This window comes from Anser cygnoides, chromosome 9 (assembly GCF_040182565.1).
Source record: "Anser cygnoides isolate HZ-2024a breed goose chromosome 9, Taihu_goose_T2T_genome, whole genome shotgun sequence".
NCBI lineage: Eukaryota > Metazoa > Chordata > Aves > Anseriformes > Anatidae > Anser > Anser cygnoides.
Genome location: NC_089881.1, coordinates 26,058,529 through 26,081,753, shown reverse-complemented (window position 1 = coordinate 26,081,753; position 23,225 = coordinate 26,058,529). Strand labels below are relative to the sequence as shown.

Sequence of the window (23,225 nt, the reverse complement as noted above, 5' to 3'; positions counted from 1 at the left end):
ACTTGAAAAGGTTTGTTGCTCCCTGTCTGTTCACGCCTGCAGGCTGGTATGAAGGGGAACGGTTGCGGGATGGTGAAAGAGGCTGGTTTCCCATGGAGTGTGCTAAGGAAATCACGTGTCGCGCCACGATCGACAAGAACATGGAGCGGATGGGACGTTTACTTGGACTTGAAACAAATGTGTAGATGGTTTTTGCTTCTTCATACTGTACTAGAGGATTTGCACTAACTGCTGTCAGCAGGGAATGGCTGCGTGCACTACAGCTCTCGCATGGACGACGTGGGTCACAGATGTGTAAAATCTGGTAACAGAGCACTGATGTTTCAGATAGTCCTTTTCGGTTTGCATTTTGACAGCTCTGAACTGATGCCTGGCTTGAACTGTAGCAGATTTCAACTAGAAGTAGTAGTAGGCATTGGAGATCAGTTACGCATTTTTTTTCCTCAGATTTCCCTTTCAACTTCAGTTCCTTCATCCCTGCTCTTTACTTACACTTCTGCCACTCTTTTTTGATCATTTTGACTTTCTTTCTTTTAAAATTGGACCTTGCTGTAGCAGAGCGAGCACCAGAAACTCACCAAATCTATACACTGAGCTGGAGGTGAACAGGAGCATAATAGTGGGGAGGGAGTTCCTGTTCCTTAGAAACTGCAGTCGTACGTTCCCAGTACAAGTAAGTGGGTTTAAGGGGATACTTCCTTGCTGTGTCAAAATCCTTGCTTAACCTGAGCTAGAATGAACAAGCATGTCATTCATAAGGGCTTACCTCTCCAGCACAAAGCCAGGGAGGAGCCGGATTTGCTAAGACTGAATTAGATCGCTGTAATCACTGTGGGTGAAGCTGACACAAGGTAAGAACTAGAGACGTGCTGCTTGTGGTGCTGGCTTCCAGTCCTGGGTGTGGGTACTCAGTCACGCAGCTCAGGCGTTCTGGTGCTCCGGTGTTGAGATTTCTGAAAGCAAGCAAGAAGTACCAAACTGTACCAAGTACATAATGATGTTGAGTGTCTTGTTCTCAGATCCATTTTAGCACAACTATCAGACTCAACTTGGGCTTGTTTTCCTTAAGAACAGCTCAGATCCTTCTGAGCAGTTGTAGCTCGCTCAGATCCTTCTGGCAGGTGTATCTTATGGTGTTTCTTCCAGGAATATTTTTTTAAGCTCATGGGTTTTGCCAAATGAACAAGTCCTTCTGTCTTGTGTCTGCTGTCTGTCCTCACTCTAAAGGCTCTTTTAGCTCTGAATGCCTTCCTGGCAGCATGGTTGCTTTTCCAGTACCTTGCGGTAGGTTGCACCTTTAAAGCTTAAACCACATTTTCAATACAAAGTACTTTCAAGCTGCAGAGAAGTAGCCATAACACATCAATGTGGTTTTTTTCCCACTAGCATCAACGTGAGTTTTAAATGCCACTGCTCTGGTTCAGGATTCAAGTGTCTGGACTCACAGGATTTTTTTGATATTTTAAAGGATTGTATAACAGCTGGAATTGTGTCCATTTTGTTTCAGTTTTCTCCAGGTGTTTGGCTAGGTCTTTCTATTAAATTATTGCTGTACAGCAAGGGTTTTGATGGAGGATGGAGACTGCAGAAAACATGAAGTACATTTTTCTGGTTTTTTTTTTTTTTCTTCCTTTTTGCTCTTCTGTGCTAGAGGAGATTGATTATTTCCTTCTGTGGAGGCAAAAAGTTCAACTGAACTTCAGTTTACTGAACTTCCTCTTTAGCGTTTGTCAGCGTGTTGAAGCCACACGCAGAAAAAGAGGGAGTTGTAAGACCTGTAGGGATCTAAGCTGCCAGGTCTCTGCTCATCTCCGCTGTACGAGGTAAGAGCACCGCTGAGGAAGGACGTGGGAGCTGAGAGCTCGGCCCCTTGGGTAACGTGGTTAGCTTGGTGTCCTGTCACCGCCTTCGTGACTGCCACGGAGCGGAGGCTGGAGGGGAGCAGGAGCCACCCCCCGGCACCGGGCCCTCGGCTCCAGGGGTGCCCAGCTCGGTGCTGCCGCACGCTTCTCAGCTCCCGAGAAGCCCTCTCACCATTGCACTACCTGCACCACCTAGATTTTTGCAGCTGCAGTTTAGCTTTGGAGTTTCACAGGAAAAAAACAACCACTAAATATTGTGTGAAGAAAATGCACTAAAAAATGAAGTAAGTTTCAGTGCATCATTTCTGTATATCCGTGTGACAGGTTGTACTATAAAAATCTTCACCTTTTAAGGACCAGCTGGTAAGTCAGCAGGCTTCAGTACCTGCTAAATAAAAACAAGGCAAAAAGTTGTAGTACAAAGGCTTTCTCAGTCCCCGTCTTTTTTTTTAAAAGGGTGGTGTTTATATTCTGTACTATGGTGATCTGTGAGTGACTTTGTTTATAAACATGTACCTCTGTAACAACTGAAAATCGATTAGGCAATAATTTTGTACAAAAATTCTTACCTTGGTAGTCTGACAGTGGTTTTACAGCCTTTTGAATTAATTTATAAATGGACTGATAAAATGGTAATGGTATAAACTGTAAATTGAGCAAAGTCTTATTTAACATAGTAAAAAATACTGCTAATATTTTAACAAAGAGTTTATTGTACACAGGCAGATGTTTAACAAAACTGAATGTATAAATCCAGGCATTAATTTTATTCAGATTTTTAATACTGTATATATTTTTTCATACCTTGTCTTTCCAAATAATGTTTTAAAAGCCATTTTTCCTATTCTCAGACACAGTTCTTCAGGAATTAAAGACAGTTATGATTTTTATAGGACAACAATCAATAAAATCTTTTTAAATCCTTACTAAAAAAAGCTTCAATTTTTCTTAAACTGCAAATTGTTAAATGATAGTTCCTTAACGTCATTCTTGTCAGAGTGGTTAAATTTTTGTAACTTACATTTGCTTGTTTTCTTCCTGTTTTGTAAAGATAAACAGCACGACTGTGTCCTCCATCCCTCACAGACATACCTGTGCACAGGAGGTTGGAGCAGTGACCAAGCACAAGCCCGGGACCCCGCGCCTCTGCGTTAGGGAAGAACCCACAGGGTAAGGGCATGGAGGCGCTGGGGGAAGGCGCGGGGCCGCAGTGGGACAGCTGCCACAGAGCAGCCCCCAGGCCCTTCCCTCCTGCCTGATGCCGGCTGCTGGAAAGTACAACTGGTATCATTATTTACACATTAATCATGTTACTGTGTAAGTAAGGATCTGACCACACCAACCCACAACCACCTCAGTGTGCTTTGGTCTGGTAGCAACCCCAAGCACCTGGGGTTGGAGCAGCAATCCCACCTCGGGTTTTCAGAGGGGAAGGAAGGTGCTCCAAAAACAAGCCTGGCCTCCTCTGCTCCTTTTTAACCCAAGAGAAAGCACAGTCTAGTCACAAACTGACTGTTGTATAAAAAACAGCTATGCTGGATCAGAGTGGTGGCGCTCCTTGTACACCATAGATAAATACAGCTGACGCTGGATTAACTGACAGGAAGCTGTGCCCCTGTTTTAGTCCTGTTTTCTTCAGGGTAACACGAATAAAATGAGTAAATCCTTCTGAGCCCATGATTCAGGTGGACAAGAAAGGCCACAGGGATGATTTCTGTCAAGCAGAAGGGAAAAAAAAATAAAGCCTCTAAAAACTGAAAGTTGGTTACATTTGCAGAACATCAAAATGAGAAGCAAAGGCTTTATTCCTACAAGATAAACCTGGAAATAATGTAGCTATGTCTGCAGAGCAAACAGAAGGTAATAGGTGGCTGCCAACTAAACTGCTGGCACTACTCAGGCCCTAGTTTAACACCCACCCATCACTTTCAGCTAAATCTCAATCTTCCCCCAGCCCCAGGGGTTAAAGGGAAGAGCAGGTCTGGCACACTTCCACAGGTCTGACCAGACTAGTTCTCTCAAATCATCCCGCTTGAAATGCTAAAAGAAGCATAATTCATCAAATGTTCTTAGATATCTGGAAGCATTCAAAACATTAAGAACTAAGAGCAGATGAAATAACACTTTAAAGAAAAGTATTTTAATGTAACACTATACCTATACATGATTGCTTAAAAAACTTAAAAAAAAATTAGAATACAATGAACCCTTAAAGTAAGTGTATTCCACCATCAGTTTTTATAACCATGAAGCTCCTGTAGTCTAAATTTTTCCATCGGTACTGATGCTGGATGGGTACAGAAAGTGAAGAAAGATGAACTGCCTGGGATGAATGGAAGAAGGTGAGAGTATTTCTGAAGACTTTCCTCCCACAGCACAAAGTCAACAACATGTTTTCAAGTTAGTTTAATTAAGCTATCATTACCTTCTATGGAAATGTTGGTGAGAAAACTGCTGCAACAACACAATAATTACTCCCCACCCCCCAAGAAAAAAAAAAAAACTTTTGAGATGTTTTTACCAATAGCAAGAACAGTTTAAGCACAATTAAGCAGTACTTCAGCTTCTTTCCCTTCCCCACCCCCCCAAATCTGGTAACAAATATTTAAAAAAAAAGCTACAGTTTTAGAGGACTCGGAGGAAGGACAATACATACACCAATTAACATTGCTAACAATGCATTTTTTTCTTACTTAAAAAGCTACCATGAACACAGAATACCATGCATATACAGATATTACCAACTATTTTGGAATAACTGCTCTTCAGTATGAGGGAATTACCTGCTTGCCCTAAAAGAGTTTTTCCCTCTAGCTAAATAAATGCTATAAAAAAAAAAACACAACGAAACAAAATAAGTGAATATGTCAGCTTTACCAACACAGATGAAAGCGTGTCAACTATAGCGCTCGTTCTGAAACCGTGGAGCATAGTTTCTGGCACTTTCATTCTCCTGTGTTGTGATTAAGTCTATAATAGCGGTCAGTACTGCTGTATCCCTGGATGTAGTATCATTCCAGTCCACGGGGTGTGGGTTTTCTATTTTTTCTTGTAGAAGATCATCGAGCTCTTGTCTTAAATTCTGCAGACAAAAAGTTTGTTGGAATGAAAAGAGGCAAGTATAAAGCTACACAATGTTACCACAGTAAGTTCAACTCCCTTGCGTCCTCTGTTCTCCTAATCCTTACGCCTGCTGCTCTTACATTGATTTATTTCAATAGCGCTACCTTCAGGCTCAAAAGCTGCTTTTCAAAAACTAGCTTTGCCTTTTATGACCTGATCATCTCTGGATGTGATGGCCTGTTCACCCATTAGCTGATTCTTTAAGGAGACTAAAAATATTTGGGTTAAGAAAGTCAGATGCAATTTCTAGGCTCTAATAATCAACCAAGCTCTATTCAGCTCCTCTTTTCACTGGAAAGTATTATTGCCAGCTGAAGAGCCCCATCCTCACGTTCCATATCCATGTGGTTATTTCATGGACTGATCAGGTCATCCTACAGCTTCTCCTACAGATAACTACAGAAATTATGCTCTTCAAATCTCTTACTGTAAGATGTTTATGAGCCCTTTACATCTACCCTATGACTTTTCTCTGAAGCCTCCGCTATTTTTCAACATCCCCATGAAATTTCCAGCAGAGGCTTTAACAGCACCTTCCTTCCACCACTGCGAAAAGCACACAAGCCTCACTGTCATCAGTCCAGCTATTACAGTAGAAACTCAAATACATAAATAAAACTTCTGAGTGCCTACTCCTAAGGCCAAACATAAGGGAGTTCATCAGTGTTTACTTCTACCCAGTTTATCATGTGATACAACAGCCTGGTCAGAATGTTATTTTTACTACAACTTTTTAATTTGCATTCATATACAAACCTTCAGTAGGTATCTTTCATTTACTGTGTATACTTCACACGCTTACTAGGAATACATTCAAAACATTTTGTTATCTCCCTACATCACCAGTTAGGCAGTAACATCAAATATAAAAAAAAATCTCTAGGAAGAGTTACTGTTACACTAAGATTTCCGTATATATTATTATTAAATATAGTTACCTTAACTAACTGTGCTATTCTAGCTGGAGACTGGAAAACAATCCATTCATCCACAGCAATGGTATCCTGATCTTTATCCTTCTGAATGGATATATCTCCTCCGAAGAACAAGAGGCAATACGGAGAGACTTCTGTACAATCATATAAGTAAATCTGCAAGAAGACAAAATTGTCCACCCTTAAAAGGATGTTAAATGACATCACTAAGCCTTAAGACACTCAAAATAGAATTCCAGAAGATCATTTTTCAATCATTCATAGATTTGCAAAACAGATTTGAAGCAACTCAGTTGGAAGAGTTACATAAAATCAGATTAAATGGGAGCAAAAATGGTCCCAAATACAGTCCTTCACAGAAAGCAGTGAACTCCAACTAATAATTCCATTAGTAATCAAGCAGGAAAAAGAAAGCTTGCACGCTTTTTTCTTTTTTAAAAAACAGAAGCAGAAGCAAGAATCTAACAGAACTTAGTATACTAGTTATTTGTGGAACAATACCACCAAGAGCCCACAGAACAGAATCTGACGGCATGTAAAAAAAAGTGACCCAAAACTTGAAGGCTTCAAACAAAGCTGCTGCATACCTTCTGGGCCACGATAAGGGACACTTCACATCCCCTGATCGAACACATTAAAGAGCTACAAAAATAAGTTACACAAATATAAACCACGACATACACTGCTAGTTCTCATCTTCAAATGGTACACAAGCCAGTTATAATGGAACTCTGTCTCCTCCACATTAACAGATTTAGGATGAATATTAACTGTTCCATCTGTCTTGGTGCAAACTTTCACCCTGAAAAAAAAAAGTAGATTTAGCATGGAAATAAGATACTGAAAACGTAGCAAAATCACATCCTAAGTTAAAAACCCTCCAATTCTCCACCAGTGTTCTGAACTCCGAAATAAGGACATTTGAAGGAACTTCAATTTCTTTCCTCAGAAGACTGCAACTGAATCTACAGTATTAATTTTCAGATACCCCTATCTCTGTGCTTAAGTTTAAATTCATCTCCTTAATAAGCCCTGTTGTTCTCTCCAGTAGAAAAGACACGTAGCTGCCAGGAAGGTTCAGTGCTGATTTATACCTGGCTCCACCACGCGGCTAAGATGCAGTGACACAGGATCTCCCGTCACGTTTGCAAGCTTACTCTTACATGCATCCTTCAGATGACTGAAGCACACTGGACTTGGTTCAAAATGGAGAATCAACTGACTGGTAGTGCCAGCTGCAGACGGATCTAAATTAAGCAATCTAAAGTAGAATTTTGACTGCCTATTCTTACACCTACCATAGAAATAATCACTTGTTTTCTTTGTTCATTTTTTAATTCTAGGCACAGTGATCACTCCTAGCTTGGTGCTTCTACACTATATACCCAGGAAGTTCATCCAAACATACAACCCTTCATTCTGTCTTAAGTCACGTTCACAAGAATATAGATATCCTTCTTGCACATACTATTACTATGGATAACCATTAGTAAGAATAAACACTTTGATAATATGAGAAGTGTTAGATCAGACCAGAATTGCTAGGCTCTGTCTTGCCAAACACTACAGAAGGAAAGAGTTTCAATTGTTGCTGTAGACCAAAAATGATGGTAAGACTCATTTAGCAGCTGTGTTATCAATGTAATTTAGAATTATGGATTGCTTGATAATGTCACACCGATTACTTCACATACCAGCAGGTATGCAAATGGTCAAACATCTTTGCTCATATAAGTAAAGATCAGCAATCCCATGCTCTGATCTGTCACATTTTCAAATGAAGTAACCCACACCCTTGACTGATCTGTACAAAAAAATTAAATTAATGCATTTAAACCATTGCTCTGCCTTACCAAGCTACCTAACACAGAAAATACTTGAAACACAAACCAACATTGTACCAAATCCTTACATTTTTCTCTTTTTGCTAAAGCTTGGCCGAATCTTTGCAACTTTTGGATATAAACCAGCACAGATGACTGCTTTGAGCAACTTCTCATTATCTGTAAGAGACAGCAAAGTAAGTAATGCAGTTGCAGTTCCATAAACTGAGAATTTGACTCAAAAGCTTTGTTTCCTTCTGCTGTTTACCTGAGTTGGTATTAGATTTGGGATCCTTGGGGTCTCTGCTATTCACAAATCCAGCTGCAAGGAGATGCTCAGCAAATTGTCCTTTCATGTTATGCAGCATCTAGGAAATAAAAATTGTCCCAGATTGATAATATGCCAAAAGGCTACTCCCCTTCCCCCACAGATGTAATCCTCCATTTTCAGACCATCGGGATGTTACCTGGAGCGTATTTGAAGACAGGAAATATTCCCAGCAATAGTCTTTCTCAGTTCTGAATCCACGGCGCCGAGTCTCTTCCCAGCCCTAGAAATTCATACCATAGTTCAAAGGCATTTAAGTAAACACATACTAAGAAAATTAAGTATATAAGGACAGACCAAAAAACCATAGGTCAATAAACAAGTTACATTTTTCTCCTTGAGAAAGCAAACCCTTTCATCTCTTTGTATTATGTACATATGTGTATATATGTCCACACACCTATACACATACAGCAGAAAAACACAACAGTTTTGAATTGAAAACTTAATTTTTCCATGGTGAGGAGCAAAATCTAGCCAAGTTTGTCAGAATTTCATTTGTTGCTATTAACAGTCTTGGGCAGCAACTCTGTTTCCAGGCCATTTATTTCCTTTTCTTCTTGCCCAGTGCTACACAGCTAAGTCTCTAACGCTTTTGAAGTCTGCTCCAGCCTCTTGCAGGTGCCAGAAGGACAAGAGTTAATGACTAAGGGATTTTTGAAGAGCAACTGGGAAACTGCCACAGAGAAATTCTACTGTGTTCATCCCTCATCAAATACACGTTTAGAAAGTAACAACGCCACCATGAATTTACATTTCCACCAGTATATCCGCAAGAAATTAGGTTACTGAGCCTGAAGACAAGACTCCTTAACACTAGAAGGGTGAAAAGGAATTTGGTTTTATGTTTCTGTAGAAACCAGGGAAGAAATACTTCAGAGCATACACTGATCAAATTTTTCCTTAGACTAAAGCATAAAACCCAAACCAAAATTTCTGAAGGAAAGAACGTTAAAACACGCTTACTGTGAAAGCATTCACCACTGTCAGATGATCACTTTTTGTGTTCTTTGAAAGTTCCTTTCTTCTTGCATCTGCTACTTTCTCTTTGCCCTAAGAACAATTAGAACTTATAAAATATTCATGACTGACAGGCCATTCTTCCTTCTAGGTCACCTTCCCTAACTAAGGTACATATATACAGCAATACTTTGTATGGAACATACATAAAAAGTGATGTTACTTCCAATATTCTGTAAGCAAAACACATGCTATTAAGTATTGCAAGGCAAATAGTACTTATAAATATGTAATTAACCTGAAAGTAGGATTAAAGTTCTTTTAAACTACAACATCTCAGTAGTGTCCTAATATTCTTATAAGAATCTTAAAATCTTATCTGTAATGCTCTTCTTAGAAACTTTACCAAAGGAATGACAAAAGGGTCTTTGAAGCTGAGGCTTGCTGCAATCGTCAGGACTGGATCCAAGCAACAGAATAAAGCTCCAAAGAGAATCATTTTTCCGATATGTGGTTCAACTGGTAATCGTGCTAAATGTACACCTAGTGGAGTCAGTTCCTCTTGTCTGTCCAAAGCATTCTGTCAGAAAACAATACAAAACAAAAATCATAACTGCAGTGTGGAGGACGCAGCTAGCTTCAGTATGGTCAGACAGGAAAGTGATCGTGCAAATTACAAAGAAACAAACATTCAACAGATACAAGGAAAGAGCAACCATCTTCAGTTGTGTTTCAAGTGGTTTATTGGGCTCAGTGTCTTTCTGGACCAAAGTATGAAGACTAACACTTGAGTGTCTTCTCCTGGTCAAGCTTATTTTTAGACTTGTATATTTCCCTTCAGTGTCATTTCTTGTTTCATTCACTTTTCCCTTTGCTACTTTACAGCCTTGCCACAGAACAACAAATATATCATTGAATTTTATCTGAACATTTATAGAAGTATGACAGTCTACGCAGTGCCTTTCATCTAAATCAGACATTGCAATGTATTGCTACAACTGATTTGTACAATTAATACTAGGCAAGTCAGTAGTACGAACTGCTCATTAATCTCTCCTCCCTCAGCAAAGGGGCACTGACATACGAGAGACCCTTCTCCTATCTGCCTCACTTACCCCCAGAAATACAACCTAAATTCTTCACTAATCCAACTGGGATAGAAATACTTGGTGGATTCACCATGAGCAGGGTGTTACACAACTACCCAGTTAAGGATCTGCATGGAATCTAAACGCAAAGTGTGAGCAGTGTTTTAAGTGATTCAGGAACTACTTTATGCAGCCCAAAATTTCACATAATATTTAATATTTGAAGTTTATTTCCTCTGTTCAGTCGGGATGACAGGACACTGCATAGCCTAGAGATATAAAGGGTCTGCATAGTAAGGGTTTCAAATGTCTAGACCTGTACAATCAGAATGGTCTTGGATAACAAACAATGCATTAATAACATGGCTGTAAATAGATTCTTCCTTGCATGAAACTGTATGTTAAGTAATACTTTACCAGCTCCATCAGATGATTTATAGCCAACATTACAGCATCGCGAGATGGTGGATCCATTAGTTTGCTCAGAAAATACGCAATTCCTCCAAGCTTTAGAATCTGAAAGAAAAAAACAAAAATGAAGATGGCTACCCACCTAAAATCAATAAGCAGTGACCAGAGTAGTTACAAAAGGTGTGAATAACTCACAGCTTGAATTAGGATTTCAATAATTAAGAAGTAAGGACAAAATAAAGACGTGTTAGTGATGAAATTTTAAACATCTATTCTTCAGTATGTTGCATGTGGTATGCCTTATGCATGCATAGGAATTCCATACAAACTGCCAAAAAAGAAACATCACTCATGTCAGTTTTAAAAGAATTTTACCAGAAGGTAGTTTTAAGAAGCTTTCTCTCTCAGCTCCCTGGCATTCTCACAGAAGCAGCTCTGATCTAATATTTTTTGAGGAAAAATTTGTGTTCATATTTGTGTTAGAGTTCAGCGTTTATTTATACTAGACAATATATTTTTCTTGGGTTTGATAACATTTTGCAAACAATTCCTGCAGTTATTAATTGCATATATTGTGCTTTTGGTGTGACGGACTTGAAGACAACTCTAACCTCAGAGTTGCATTAATTTAATCTCTCAAGCTCTTATTCCAACAGAAACGTCACTAGTACACACGTTTGAAGATGCATATGCTTACCTTGATTTGCAAGCAAAGTTCTTCCAAAGGTGTCCTCAAGATCTCAGGTAGTTGATAATCATCTAGAAGGCTAGCACGGAGCCCATTGTATAGATGGTAACAGTGACCTGGCTGAACTCTAGAACATATTTAAAGAAATAAATGCATGCTTTTTCTATGACATTGTGACATTATGACTGTGTTCATTTGTAAGCAGCTTTCCAAAACCCTTCAGGGAATTAGAATTGAAGTGTATTCAATTGTAATAGCCATTTCAGCTTTCAGAAACATAGACCCATCAACAGGAAAACAAAGGCATAGAAAATGCAGAAATCTCCTATAAACTGCTCAAAGGGAACAATGAGGAGATCAGAGAAGAACGGTATGTCTGAACAAAAGATAAAGTATTCCACAAGGTATTTTGAGAGGGAGTGAAATTTTAAATAATTTGGTATATATCTAAGCAACATTGATTTGAAGGCAATTTTCGCTTTAATGTATCATAGCCTCGTAAGTGAGGTGTGAACGTAAACGCTATCAAATTTGAAAAAAAATGCAGGATTTATTCTTCTATAATAAGGAAGGAAACTCATGACTGAAATGCAGCACAAGTTATATCAGTTTCTTAGGAAAACAACGAACCATTCTTTCCCTAAGAACAAGAGAGTCGTACTACTATCTGCTTCTGAACATGGGATTAACAAAGTACTACCTTCAGCACACATGAGCTCCAAGACAGACTGAAATTTAACATCATAAAGATTTTCTAACTAGCCATTATTCTTACCTTCCTGCTCGACCTTTCCTTTGCTTGGCATTAGCTTTACTAACCCACTCTGCTGCCATTGTGCTGATGTTGTTCTGGGTATCAAAGTGAGTTTCCTTTATCTTTCCACCATCTATAACGAACACCACGTCATCTATTGTAATGCTGTTTGAAAAAAGAGAAAAAAAATGCAACTCTTCATCTTTGCAAGTTTAACCTAGGATCTTAAGAAGGTTTAGCTTCTCTTTACCCCCTCCCAAACAGCAAGCCAAAAATAAAAATTCTATGCTTGGAATTTCATTAAGAAGAATGTTACTATGCAGTTCAAGAGCAAGCTTGTTTTATTCTCCTAGGTCTGGCACCACAGAGTCACCATATGCAGTTATAAAGTCTGTGGAGGACAGGCAGTTCACATTTATTATGTACAACAACTGCAAGTCATTATAAATCATCCATGTTTTGATTTTTTTTTTTTTTTAAACAATTCTCAAAGGAGAATTCAAGCTTAGTCTATAGACATATTGGAATTGAAAATCTTATAAATCAATGATACAATTATTTCAAATGCATTTTGAAAAAGTTAAACAGGTTTATATTTTTTTATTTTGTCAAAATTATAGGTTTTTTTTTTGTCTGCATAGCTAGCTATTTACCTAGTCTCTGCAATGTTGGTAGCAATCACGATTTTCCTTACTCCTGGCGGGGTCTTCTTAAACACCTGTAATTATCCATGGCCCATTTATATATTTGCCAAAACCAAACATATGCTCAATTAAAATTTTTGGTAGTTGTGAAATGTTACTTTATTGCATAATAATAAAAGACAAGCATACCTGAGTCTGGTTAACAGTAGGCATCAATGAATGTAAAGGTATGATAATAAACCTATCTGAAAATTAAAAATCAGCATAAGATACAGAGTAAGCACAGATACTTTAATTATACGGGAAAATCAAGAATACAGAACACAGAAAATACACTGCAAGTAAATCTACTATTTCCACTTCTTATTCTGAATTGGTTTTTACCATGTAGATAATGGCATATTTTAATTTTTTTGCTATTTGTTAGCAATGTTCAATACATCGGTGTTAAGTGCAGGAGACACATTCTGAAATACAGACTTACGTGCTAGAAGCTCAGAGGAATATAAACTGAATAAACTAACCACCAGCTACAATGAAAGGTGGGGCTGTGAGGGGAATGGGAAGAGAACCCTATTTCTGGGTTGGCTGACAACTGTATATTAAACTTAACGTATTTTTCTTACAATTCATCTCGGTGTTTTATCAAGTCTATTACCGCAACAGCTATACATTGCTGCTTGTTTAAACTAAGAGGCCAAGGCATCTTCAAATGCATTCTATTTCAAAGTATAAATATCTGTGAAATACCTAAGCTTCTCTGGGATAGAAAATCACTACATTACTCCGCAGAAGTCTCCCCCAAAAGCTAGTAAAACATAAAACACACATAATAAACTCCTTTATACCTTTTTACTTTAGAATATGCCAGTTTGTATTATGCTATGATGGCTTGGTAAATACAAATTACTGTACAGAACATAATATATTCACTTGTAAATTCATTATTTAATAACTGCTCGAGTTTATTTATTAAACTGACATTCTCCTCTAGTTTTCAGTAAGTTCTCTATCTATAGAACATACACGACATGAATTATAGTAAGACTATCTTAATAGTCAAAAGCATAGTTAGGACAAGTTAGCTGAACATGAGGTATGCAAACAAGACAAAATAAAGCATATAGGATAGGCATAGGATATGTTACTGCCCTATTAAAAGGAATCTAGGAAAAAACAGAACTTAAAAGATCCACCAGCAAAGTATTAGAGAGAAGCTGCTGAAGCATCAAGCAAAAATAAGAAGTTAACACAGAATGAAGAAAGAATTTAGTTTTGGATGGAAGTTACTGTAGCTATGTAAAAAAAATGCTGAACACACTGCAATCATTTTGAAAGGGAAGAAGGAGGGAAGAAGAAGAGTCCAGTGCAATACCAGCAAACATAGGCAAAAATAAAAGTTTGCCACTAATGCTGCTGCTAAATTTGCACATAAAATTTTGTTTTTACCTGACTTAAACATGACTTGTGACATCAAGAGATCATGCAAAGTGCTAATGTTGTCCCATCCTGGAAGAAACACTAGAATTGCACCATCCTATATATAAAAGAGGAAGTGAATGGGAAAAGTTAGAATAAGTTACATGCTATTCAAAAAATCACCTACTTGCATACTGACGCATATATTTCAAGTAAGTGATACCCGAAACCTCACTGACTACAACTTGAAATATTTTGTTTACTACAGAAAAAAAAGTTTGTCTTGCTGCATATTTATCTGAGCTTAATAAACAAAAACTTCATTTTCAACATTTTCCCCTGCAGCATTTCAAACACTGCCATGTAAACACTGGAAGAATTTGAGCTGCTGTTAAAGCTGTTAAACCTAAAAGAAACTAAGTGTAATTTTCAACAAAGGAAGAACAAAAGAAAAAACAGCAAGTCATCCTCATTATCTACAGCTTAAATACTCTATCAATTGAAATATTAAGTGAGTTGACATTCTCAATAATCAAAATTCTCTTCAGTGACTCACCTACAGTGTCAGCTCTTCCACAGATGTTTTTGAACACAGAAATGAATGTATAACTTAAGGCTATGGTGTAACCTATGTATATTACCCATGGCAACAGAAGTTATTCTTTCAAGTTTGTTACTGCTTCAAGCACAGAATCCCTCTGATAACAATGTACCTAACAGTATTAAACAAAAAACCTTTTACTGGGACTCTAATTAGGATTTTTAGCTTCAGAATCTGATGGTTTTGTATTTCAAGATCAACCTCCTCTAACACAAACAACAGAAGAGAAGCCACAATTTGAAATAAAGACTATGTAAGAGTTACTATACTGGTCAGAGCCTCACAGAAACCTAAACGTGTAGGTGAGTAAAGTTCTCAATGCATTTTTACATTAAAAAGTAACTAGTTGCCTTGTCATTACATCTGAAGCACATTTAGGGACAACTACCAATGAAACCGGAATAACTGCAAAGCGTGACGAGCTATAAGTAGGAAGAGCTTCCTAGCTGCACATTTGGTAAACGCGACTGAATTTTTGTATATCCTAGCAAAATTCTTATCTTCACACAGATTACTCAGGCAGAAAACTATTTAAAGCCAATGGCACACTGTAGATATGAGGGAGTGAATATCAACTCTAAACAGTGCTGTGCCCTCTCTCCATCATTCCTGAGAGGGAAGCTCCTGGATGTTAAACATCTAGTTGTACATCGAAGAGGTTTTCAGACTGGTTTTCTACAGCTATTTCACAAACCGTAGGTTTTACTACACACCACAAAGAATACTACCTTGGACAAGATAAACACATGCAGTCAGAAAAAGAACTAAGAGTTAAAATTTAATTTGCAGTTACACTACTATTCATCAAATGACTAATGTGTATGAAGACATCTAAAAGCTTATTCTAAGGAAAAAAAGCCGCAATTGGAGTTAAAATGGAACCCAAACCTTCAGACTTCTATCCCATTTTATTTGAGTCAATCTCTACTATCATCAAAAGATTTACAGTCTCTTTAGAACAAAAGAAAAAAGTCTGAAATTAACATATATGTGCAATATTTCCAAGCTTTTTACATGCGTAGCTATCATTAATGCCTACAACTGTTATTGAAGAAAACTTAGATACGTGCTACCTTTTAAACATGGAATTTACCCCTTTATTTCAAAAAACAGTGTCTGACCACATTCTAAACTCAGGGCTTAAATAGTAATTGGGTATTTAAAGCTGGTAGATTACTTTTGAGAAAACAAAACAAAACAAAAAAACTAATAACAAAAAAACACTTCTTTATGCGTATGTAATAGACCAAACTACCTACCAACTTTGACTTTCTCCACCAGCCACTGACCACAATTCAGTCATAGCATGAAAACACGATGATACAACACAGAAACATACCTCTTCTTCCAAAACAATGTGTCTGATAAGTGCTGCTATAAGGTCAAGATCAACCTTGTCATCGTCCATCATTTCCAAGGCATCTATAGTACTTGCGGAATACCTACAGGCATCAAAAGCATGCATACTGGTTACTTACTAACACATAGTCACGCACGCATGTCTGCTGTAAGGTTCTGCTATCACTCATCTGTGTGACCTACTACTGCTCAATTTCTTTCTTTCTTTGTAGGTACAATTGAACAGGCATGCTACTCTGGAGACTTATTTTAGTTCAATTATTGCCAGTTTAGAATAGTAAGTTTAAGAATTATGACTGAACTGTATTTGGAGCATTTCCATGATCTCTTTGGGTTATGATCTCATGGATTATCTAGGATCTAAATAATCTGAGTTTACCCTTCAATTTATCCCTCCCTCACAGTACGTACAGAAGGCATCTCATCTGCTCAGCCCTTTATTTTCATGAAACCTAGTACCAATTACCAATTTGTTCCAAAGACCTGTCTGAGAAAGGGATGGACACGTACAAATGGACAAGTAGAGCATGGGATAGAACAGAGAGCACTGAGGACTTGCTCTCTTAGGAAAGAGAGGTAAAACAGAGCCACCTATATTAGTTATTGTTGTGAAGCTGGATATATAGGAAGTCACAAACTGCAGAGGTAAAATAAGACAGGAGAAGAACGGAAAGATGCCATTCCTGAAATAAATTTGCCAGACTACCTAAGTAACCCACTTATTCAGATACCAAAGCAGTCAAAAGCTGGCAATCAAAGAGAATGTCTCAAGCACAGAATCTCTGCTGGGTGCTGAAGAGGCAAAGTTTTTTAGCTTGGTTTTAAACCACTCTCGAGGAGTATTAAAATGTTCATTAAGTTAACAACAATTAATGCAGAAGAGTGAGAACAACCTGCCCCGCAGCTGCCTTAAGTATTCTGGCCACCGTTCCCTGTAGATTTCCTCTTTTTCTTCTTTTTCTGGCCTGCTTATATGCCCTTGCATGAAGCCTTTCTTCCACCGTGGCCGACGGTCTGTGTTTTCTGGCATATACCTTTAAAGTTAAATAGCAAATACAATTTTGAAACTAGTCATTTAATCCTGCTGCACAGTAGTTTTCTAAACTGTGGACAATATACGTACTTTAGCTGTACCATATTAATCGGATTCTCGAATTTTCCTCTAATTTTTTTTTTTTAATTACAGAAATGATAGGTACCATCTACAGTAAGCATGAAAACAAGTAAAAAATAAATATCAAAGACTAGCTTAATTTATCCACCTGAAAATTCACCACACTGAAAGAAAAAGTGAAGTTTTTCTCCTCCCCAAACCAACATTTCCAGGTTGCTACAAGCTTATTACTGTAAAAGCCACTGAAATTCCCTCGAAAGGTTTTCTGCAACAAGATGTCCAGTGTGAGTTTACTCCTGAAAACCACAACTAATTTTTCAACAGGCTATTTATACTGAGATAATCTTCAAAAAGACATACTAAGTAAAATGAGAAACCAACAAAATACTATCTATACTGGTGTTGAGAAAATACACTCACCTCAACTTCTCAATTACATCTTCAAGAAGATACTCCACCACTGGGAAAGTGAACCCGGGTATGTGAACCATTGGGCAATTATCTGTTGAGAAAGGCGTAAGTCATTTTTCAACAGCAAATAAAATAGTGTTCTGAAGTAAAAGAGTCAATAAACATTCTTCACTATTTTTGCAATATAGTTTTCAAGCCTAGAGGTTTTTCTTCTCCCCTTTAAATTCTCATGGAAGATGTCAAATTCAATTTCCAAGGAAGTGACTGAATAAAGCAAGCATAGGTAGCAAGCAGTATACTGTCCTCCAGCACGTTCACCTGTTTCCAGTTACAGGACAGCACTTGAAGAATGAAGAGCTAAAGGCTTCGCTCTGTTTGCCCACTCACACTATGACTTCTAAAATAAGGTAAATACTAGACGCCTAAATCACTTAGAAGGAAAATTCATAGGAAGCATTTAACCTACCAAAATATTCAGAAAACTTCTCTGCGTTTAAAGTAGCACTCATTAGTATTACTTTCAGATCCAAACGCACATTCAGAAGATCTTTAATAATGCTCATTAGAACATCTGATTGAAGATTTCTTTCATGAATTTCATCAAGGACTACATGACTAATACTGGACAAATGCCTAAAACAGAAGAACAAAAAAATTAAACATTTGCTTTTAGCAAAAGTTAAAAATAGAGCAGAGACCAACAAGAGCAGGTCACTAGTCAAGTCATTTGGTAATTGTATTTAGTTTCTAAAAAAACAGGAAAACTTACTTATCTGACTGGAGCCACTGTAGGACAATTCCTGTGGTACAGTATAAAATTGAACCTTGTTTCCTCGGTAATCGACTGGAAGAAATACATCAAGAATTCTTGAGTTTTCTTCTTTATTTTACAAAGTACTTAATAAAAAGCTTAAAATTAAAGAGCAGGTAGTTGTTACAGGCATTACGAAGTATGCCTCATTCTTGAACTTGTTCACAGTTCAACCGGGGGAATGAGGGTGTAGGCCAGAGTCACAGCATTTTTGTTGCTGGGTAATGAACTGCTTGTAGCCTAACGGAACCTCTGACTTCATTTCTCATCATTTCTACGTTGATCTGCTGACCCCAAGTTCTCGCAACTATCTGAACTCAGCACAGATAGCAGCTAGAAGCTAAATACACAGCACTGTAACAGTCTTGATTAAACATTAAAGAAAAACAAATGAGATTCTATAAACTAGTGCTTCAAATTAAAGTGCTGAAAGGACTGAACTGTCATCTCTCACCAGCAGTTTTTCCATCAATGGTAAGTGAGGTTTCATTGTTTGCTAGTAACATCCCACATAATTTTTTCAAATTACAGATCACTGCAAGCATAGTAACTTTTGTTCTATGGCACTAGGTCTACGAACTCTTGTTAACAAGACTAAATTTATTACCTAACCTTAATGGAATTACTCATTAGGTAAGCGTAACAAATACATAATTTTACCCAGAAATACGGCTTATAGCATTCTCTCCTTTAGCATTTTAATTTTTCCTTTAAATTAATTGATTAGGGACATTGCTTTTAACCTCTGTGTATAGCAAAACCTTTTAGAAGAACTGAAAACAGGACTTACTAGTGAAAGTACAGCTTAGTGCTAACCAATCCTGCCAGCTTGAAGTTCAGAACTGACTTTGTGTTACAACCTCAAATCACTCATTTACATGCTACACAGAATATGATAACCACGCTCAAACTTTTTGGTATTTTTCAAAAACTTTATTCCCTATACCAGCTGTTCAGAGGAATGTCTTTTGGAGAAAGTAAGAGAATAAAAGCACTTGTCCGTGTTAAGAACTGCCTCGCAATTGTTTCTTTTTGAATAGACACCACTTTACATGAAGGAACAAAAACTGTCAAGAGAGCCTCTTACCTCTGAAGACGAATCTGGTAACCTGTACTCTTGCCGTTACCGCATGCTTCTGCCCTTTCAGCAGCAACTCTCTCAGCCACCTTCAAAAAAACAACAGCACGTTAAAAAAAAAAAACAAACACACGAGGCTGATCCATGATTTAGCTACTCATCAGTAAGAAACACCTAGAACCAAGATGAAATGTAAACAACAATAACAGAACACTCTGAAAACCATCTTTTCCCTTTCACTGACAGCAGTGTTTCCTGTCAGCAACTCAAGAACAGGTTGGCAACCCAAGACACGTTTTAGAGAAACACAACCATCTAGGCATTAGCAGTACGTACTCCAGAATGCACCACCCCTTTCAGTACGGCCAGCTTTTCCTCATGGAAAGTGAGGTTCTATACTGATTTGATATTTAACTATAAAGAAAAGTAATTACTGTGCACTGGAAAGCCAAGTTCTTTCTTGCTTGTTAATGTATTTCTAAAGGGCTACACAACACTACTGTTTTATCTCACTTCATGTTTGCACTGCCCAGTCCATTAAAGTCACCAATATAAACCATGCCTACATTCAAGGAAAAGGGAGGCATACGGTGCCAGTACTCTGATCACTACCGAAACTTACAAAGTATCGAATTAGTCTATATTAATAATAGATTCTATTGCAAATAACAATTTTAAGACTGAAAATGAATACACAAAAAACAACCTTTCCTGTCCACTGCAGGCAGAATGCTAATCTTGAACTTTACGATTAGTGTGACAACATCCAAAAGGAGACACCGTGCACCTCTCAAAGAAACTGATCTATCTGGTCATTTGGATTTTTTCCAGATCTGAACTTCAAATAAACTACCAGATTGTATACTCGGCTAATAAACTTGCCCTGTAGCTTAGGCCCAGTAAAAAAAAAAAAAAAAATCTATTTTCGTTCAAAAATTCTAAGACAGTAATTTTATCTCGGACTTACGGTAGGGATGACAACAAAGAAACACACCCACAACCGTAAGAAGTAAGTTACTCAGTTTGTCAAAGCGGCACTTACCGAGATAGCACTGATCCTCCTAGGCTGAGTACAAACAATCCTGCAGGTAGACCCTTTCCCTCGCTCTATGTAGTCATCCAAGATGAACTGCGTGACTTGTGTGGTCTTTCCACAGCCAGTTTCGCCACTTATCACAGTTACTCGATTATTGTTTATAAGGTTTACAAGTTCCTGTTTCCAAACAAAGAAAACATTCGCAAGTATTATTGTCAAAAACAGATTTTGGAAGGATTTTGATAATTCTCTACTACCGTGAAGTGAACTTAAAAAAAATAAAATATATCACAGCAACCATATACCCATCTGTTTCCATTAATATTGAAAGCTCTGAAATCTTCAGCACCTTCATAACAGGCAACAAAGGCTTCCTCTTACTCCCAGTTGCACAGTTTTTTCTCCTACCTCAGAAGAGAAATGAATCTTTCTTCAAATTAAACATACGCTTACCTGTCTCATCCCATACGAAGGGAGCTTCTCTCGGAACCTCTGAGAAAAGAGAAAATAACAGTACGTGTTTTCAAACACCTGTTCAACACTGAAGTAATATTAACAGATTTCATCCATGATCTGGATGAAACAGATCAATAACGTGACAAGCTGCTCAGCCAAGACTGAACAGGCCCACTAGAAATAAATTTAATTCCATGCATGTTCTCAGCTTCACTAAACGTACCAGAAATATTTACCACCAACAGTTCTGTACGCAAAGAGGCACGCATATGCAGTTTAAAGACCAGGGCCTTGAACAGCAGGCCTCCCATCTGACAGGTGCTAAAAGCGTTTCCTTGTACAGCTTTATACACTGCCATTACAATAACCTCAACTACATTTCGAAGAGGTGTGCCTTCAGAGCCTATTCCCCTACTTTTAATTTTACACACAAACGCAAAAAAAAATCTATTTAAAAAAAGAGAACTGAAAATACACATCCAACTATACAATGCGGATACTTAAAATTTTGGATTTTAAACAATCAGAAATTATCACTGACGGCCTAATTTTCAATCCCTGTCCCGTTGACAAGGACGCGTCTTGTAAATTCTGATGGTACTTTTTTTCCTAAAGTAATGTCTAGACAACTTTGAGTAAATTAATTACAAGAAGTTTTCTAGTTAGTTCAGTTTATGTAAAAATAAACCCAAAAGCTTTCTCCTTAACATATGGGAAGTACCTGCATTTCAATATATCTAGGATCGGACTTCTTCTTTCTTAAATCTTCTTTAAGTTGCTCATCTAAATCGGTATCTTGCTGATTTTTTTCAAATAGATATTCCACATCCCGATCAAGGAATGTTTTTTCCAAGACTGGTCTCTGCTTGATAGGAGCTTTTTCAGCTTCTGGTTTCACTTTTGCGGGCTGTTCTGGAGTATTTCTGAAATACGGGCAAAGAACAGAAACTTCAAAGATTACCCAATATACGCCTGGCCACTGAGAAACGTACACTGAAAAGTTCACTGCACCACTCCAGGCAGATCTGGTTTTGGGACATTACATCCCCAAGTTGCTTGACCCCTAACCTGAAGGCAGTACGGCGTACATTGTAGAAACAAAAAAAAAATGTACAACAGGATCATTTCATCAAAAAACGTACAACAGGATCTTCAAATGTAACGTGTTCTTTCGCATCAGAGCTAACGTACTAACAAAACGTCTCCAGAGAACTACCGCTTAACGGCCTGTCAGAACCGCCGCCCCGTGACTGGATCTTTCACCAGAACCCAACCCCATCAACCCAGCGTACTGAAGGCAAGGTACGCAACCCCCCCATTTCGCTGCCTATTTAAATCCTTTCACAAAAGGCATCGAGAACGGGCCCTATTTCATAGAGGCTGAGAAAACCTCCCAGCGCTGCCGAACGCCAGAAGGAGGATGACAAATGCCACCTGCAGAGGAGCGCTCCCGGAGGCCGCAGGAACTTGGTCGCTCCATAACGTAAATCCCCTGCTGTGGGCCTGGGGACCGGTTACAGGGTTTTACAGGCTTCAGCTAAAAACCTAACACCCCAAACTCGACAGCAGCCTGGAAGAGAGCCTCGCAGCAGTGGCTAGGGGATGGCTGCGTGCTGGGCCGGGGGCACCCGTAGAGCCGGGACACCTCTCCCAGCGCGCCTCCTGCCCGTTCGTGTGATGTGGGACGCGAGGCGCGGGGCCGGAGCCTTACCCGTCCTCGTCCCCGGACCACCAGGACATGGCGTCGGGCTCCTTCTCGCTCCGGCTCTGCACGGCCGTCAGCAGCTGCGCGATCTGCTCCTCCCGGCGCTCGTCCATCCGCACCACGGCCCGCTGCGGACGGCACAGCGTGGCGTCACCGACGTCACTGACGTCACCCGCTCGGCCCGTGACGTCACCCGCTCGGCCCGTGACGTCACCCGCTCGGCCCGTGACGTCACCCGCTCGGCCCGTGACGTCACCCGCTCGGCAGGCAGAGCCCCGTGAGGCGCCCCCCGCCCCTCACCTGCTGCCGGTCCGTCTCCTTGCTCCTCTGGCCCTGCTTCCGCGCGTACCACAGCCCGATCTCGCGGCCCTTCAGGTGGCTCGGGTGCCGCCCCCGGCCGCCGCCGCCGCCCCCGCCACGCCCCCCGTGCCCGCCGGCCGAGGCGGAGGAGGAGGAGGAGGCGGCGGGGCCGCCATCGCCGCCCCGGGCCCAGCCGCGCCGCTGCTCCGAGCTCATGGCCGCCCGCGGCCGGCAGCCCGCACCGCACCGCGCACCGCACCGCCCCTTCCGCCGCAGCACTTCCGTCCGCCACGGGCTCCGCCCCGCCGCAGGCCCCGCC

General features: G+C 39.3%; 2 protein-coding genes across 3 annotated transcripts in view; one reads left to right on the top strand and one right to left on the bottom strand.

The window, feature by feature from the left end:
* ARHGEF26 (Rho guanine nucleotide exchange factor 26) overlaps positions 1–2,797 on the top strand; it is a 49,998-nt gene extending 47,201 nt beyond the window's left edge. The window contains exon 14 of the mRNA XM_013193056.3: positions 43–2,797. Within this exon, the coding sequence (XP_013048510.3) occupies positions 43–185 (143 nt within the window). The 3' untranslated portion in view covers positions 186–2,797. The remainder of the gene's footprint in view (positions 1–42) is intronic.
* On the bottom strand, positions 2,556–23,162 carry DHX36 (DEAH-box helicase 36). 2 transcript variants are annotated; one of them, XM_048059398.2, is made up of 26 exons: positions 22,907–23,162; positions 22,613–22,734; positions 21,623–21,824; positions 20,899–20,937; positions 20,452–20,622; positions 19,419–19,498; positions 18,290–18,364; positions 17,987–18,153; positions 17,530–17,611; positions 16,889–17,029; positions 15,976–16,078; positions 14,066–14,153; positions 12,806–12,861; positions 12,626–12,690; positions 11,994–12,137; positions 11,228–11,345; positions 10,537–10,635; positions 9,438–9,611; positions 9,038–9,124; positions 8,211–8,294; positions 8,012–8,111; positions 7,833–7,923; positions 6,602–6,722; positions 5,924–6,076; positions 4,740–4,944; positions 2,556–3,576 (listed from the first exon to the last, which is right to left on the bottom strand). In XM_048059398.2, the coding sequence occupies exons 1-25, from the start codon at positions 23,120–23,122 to the stop codon at positions 4,759–4,761; spliced, it is 2,964 nt and encodes a 987-aa protein (XP_047915355.2). In that variant the 5' UTR covers positions 23,123–23,162; the 3' UTR covers positions 2,556–3,576; positions 4,740–4,758. The 2 variants fall into 2 exon arrangements, with proteins under 2 accessions (XP_047915355.2, XP_047915354.2); XM_048059397.2 differs by having other exon boundaries at positions 2,556–4,944.
* Between the last annotated feature and the right edge of the window lie 63 nt (positions 23,163–23,225).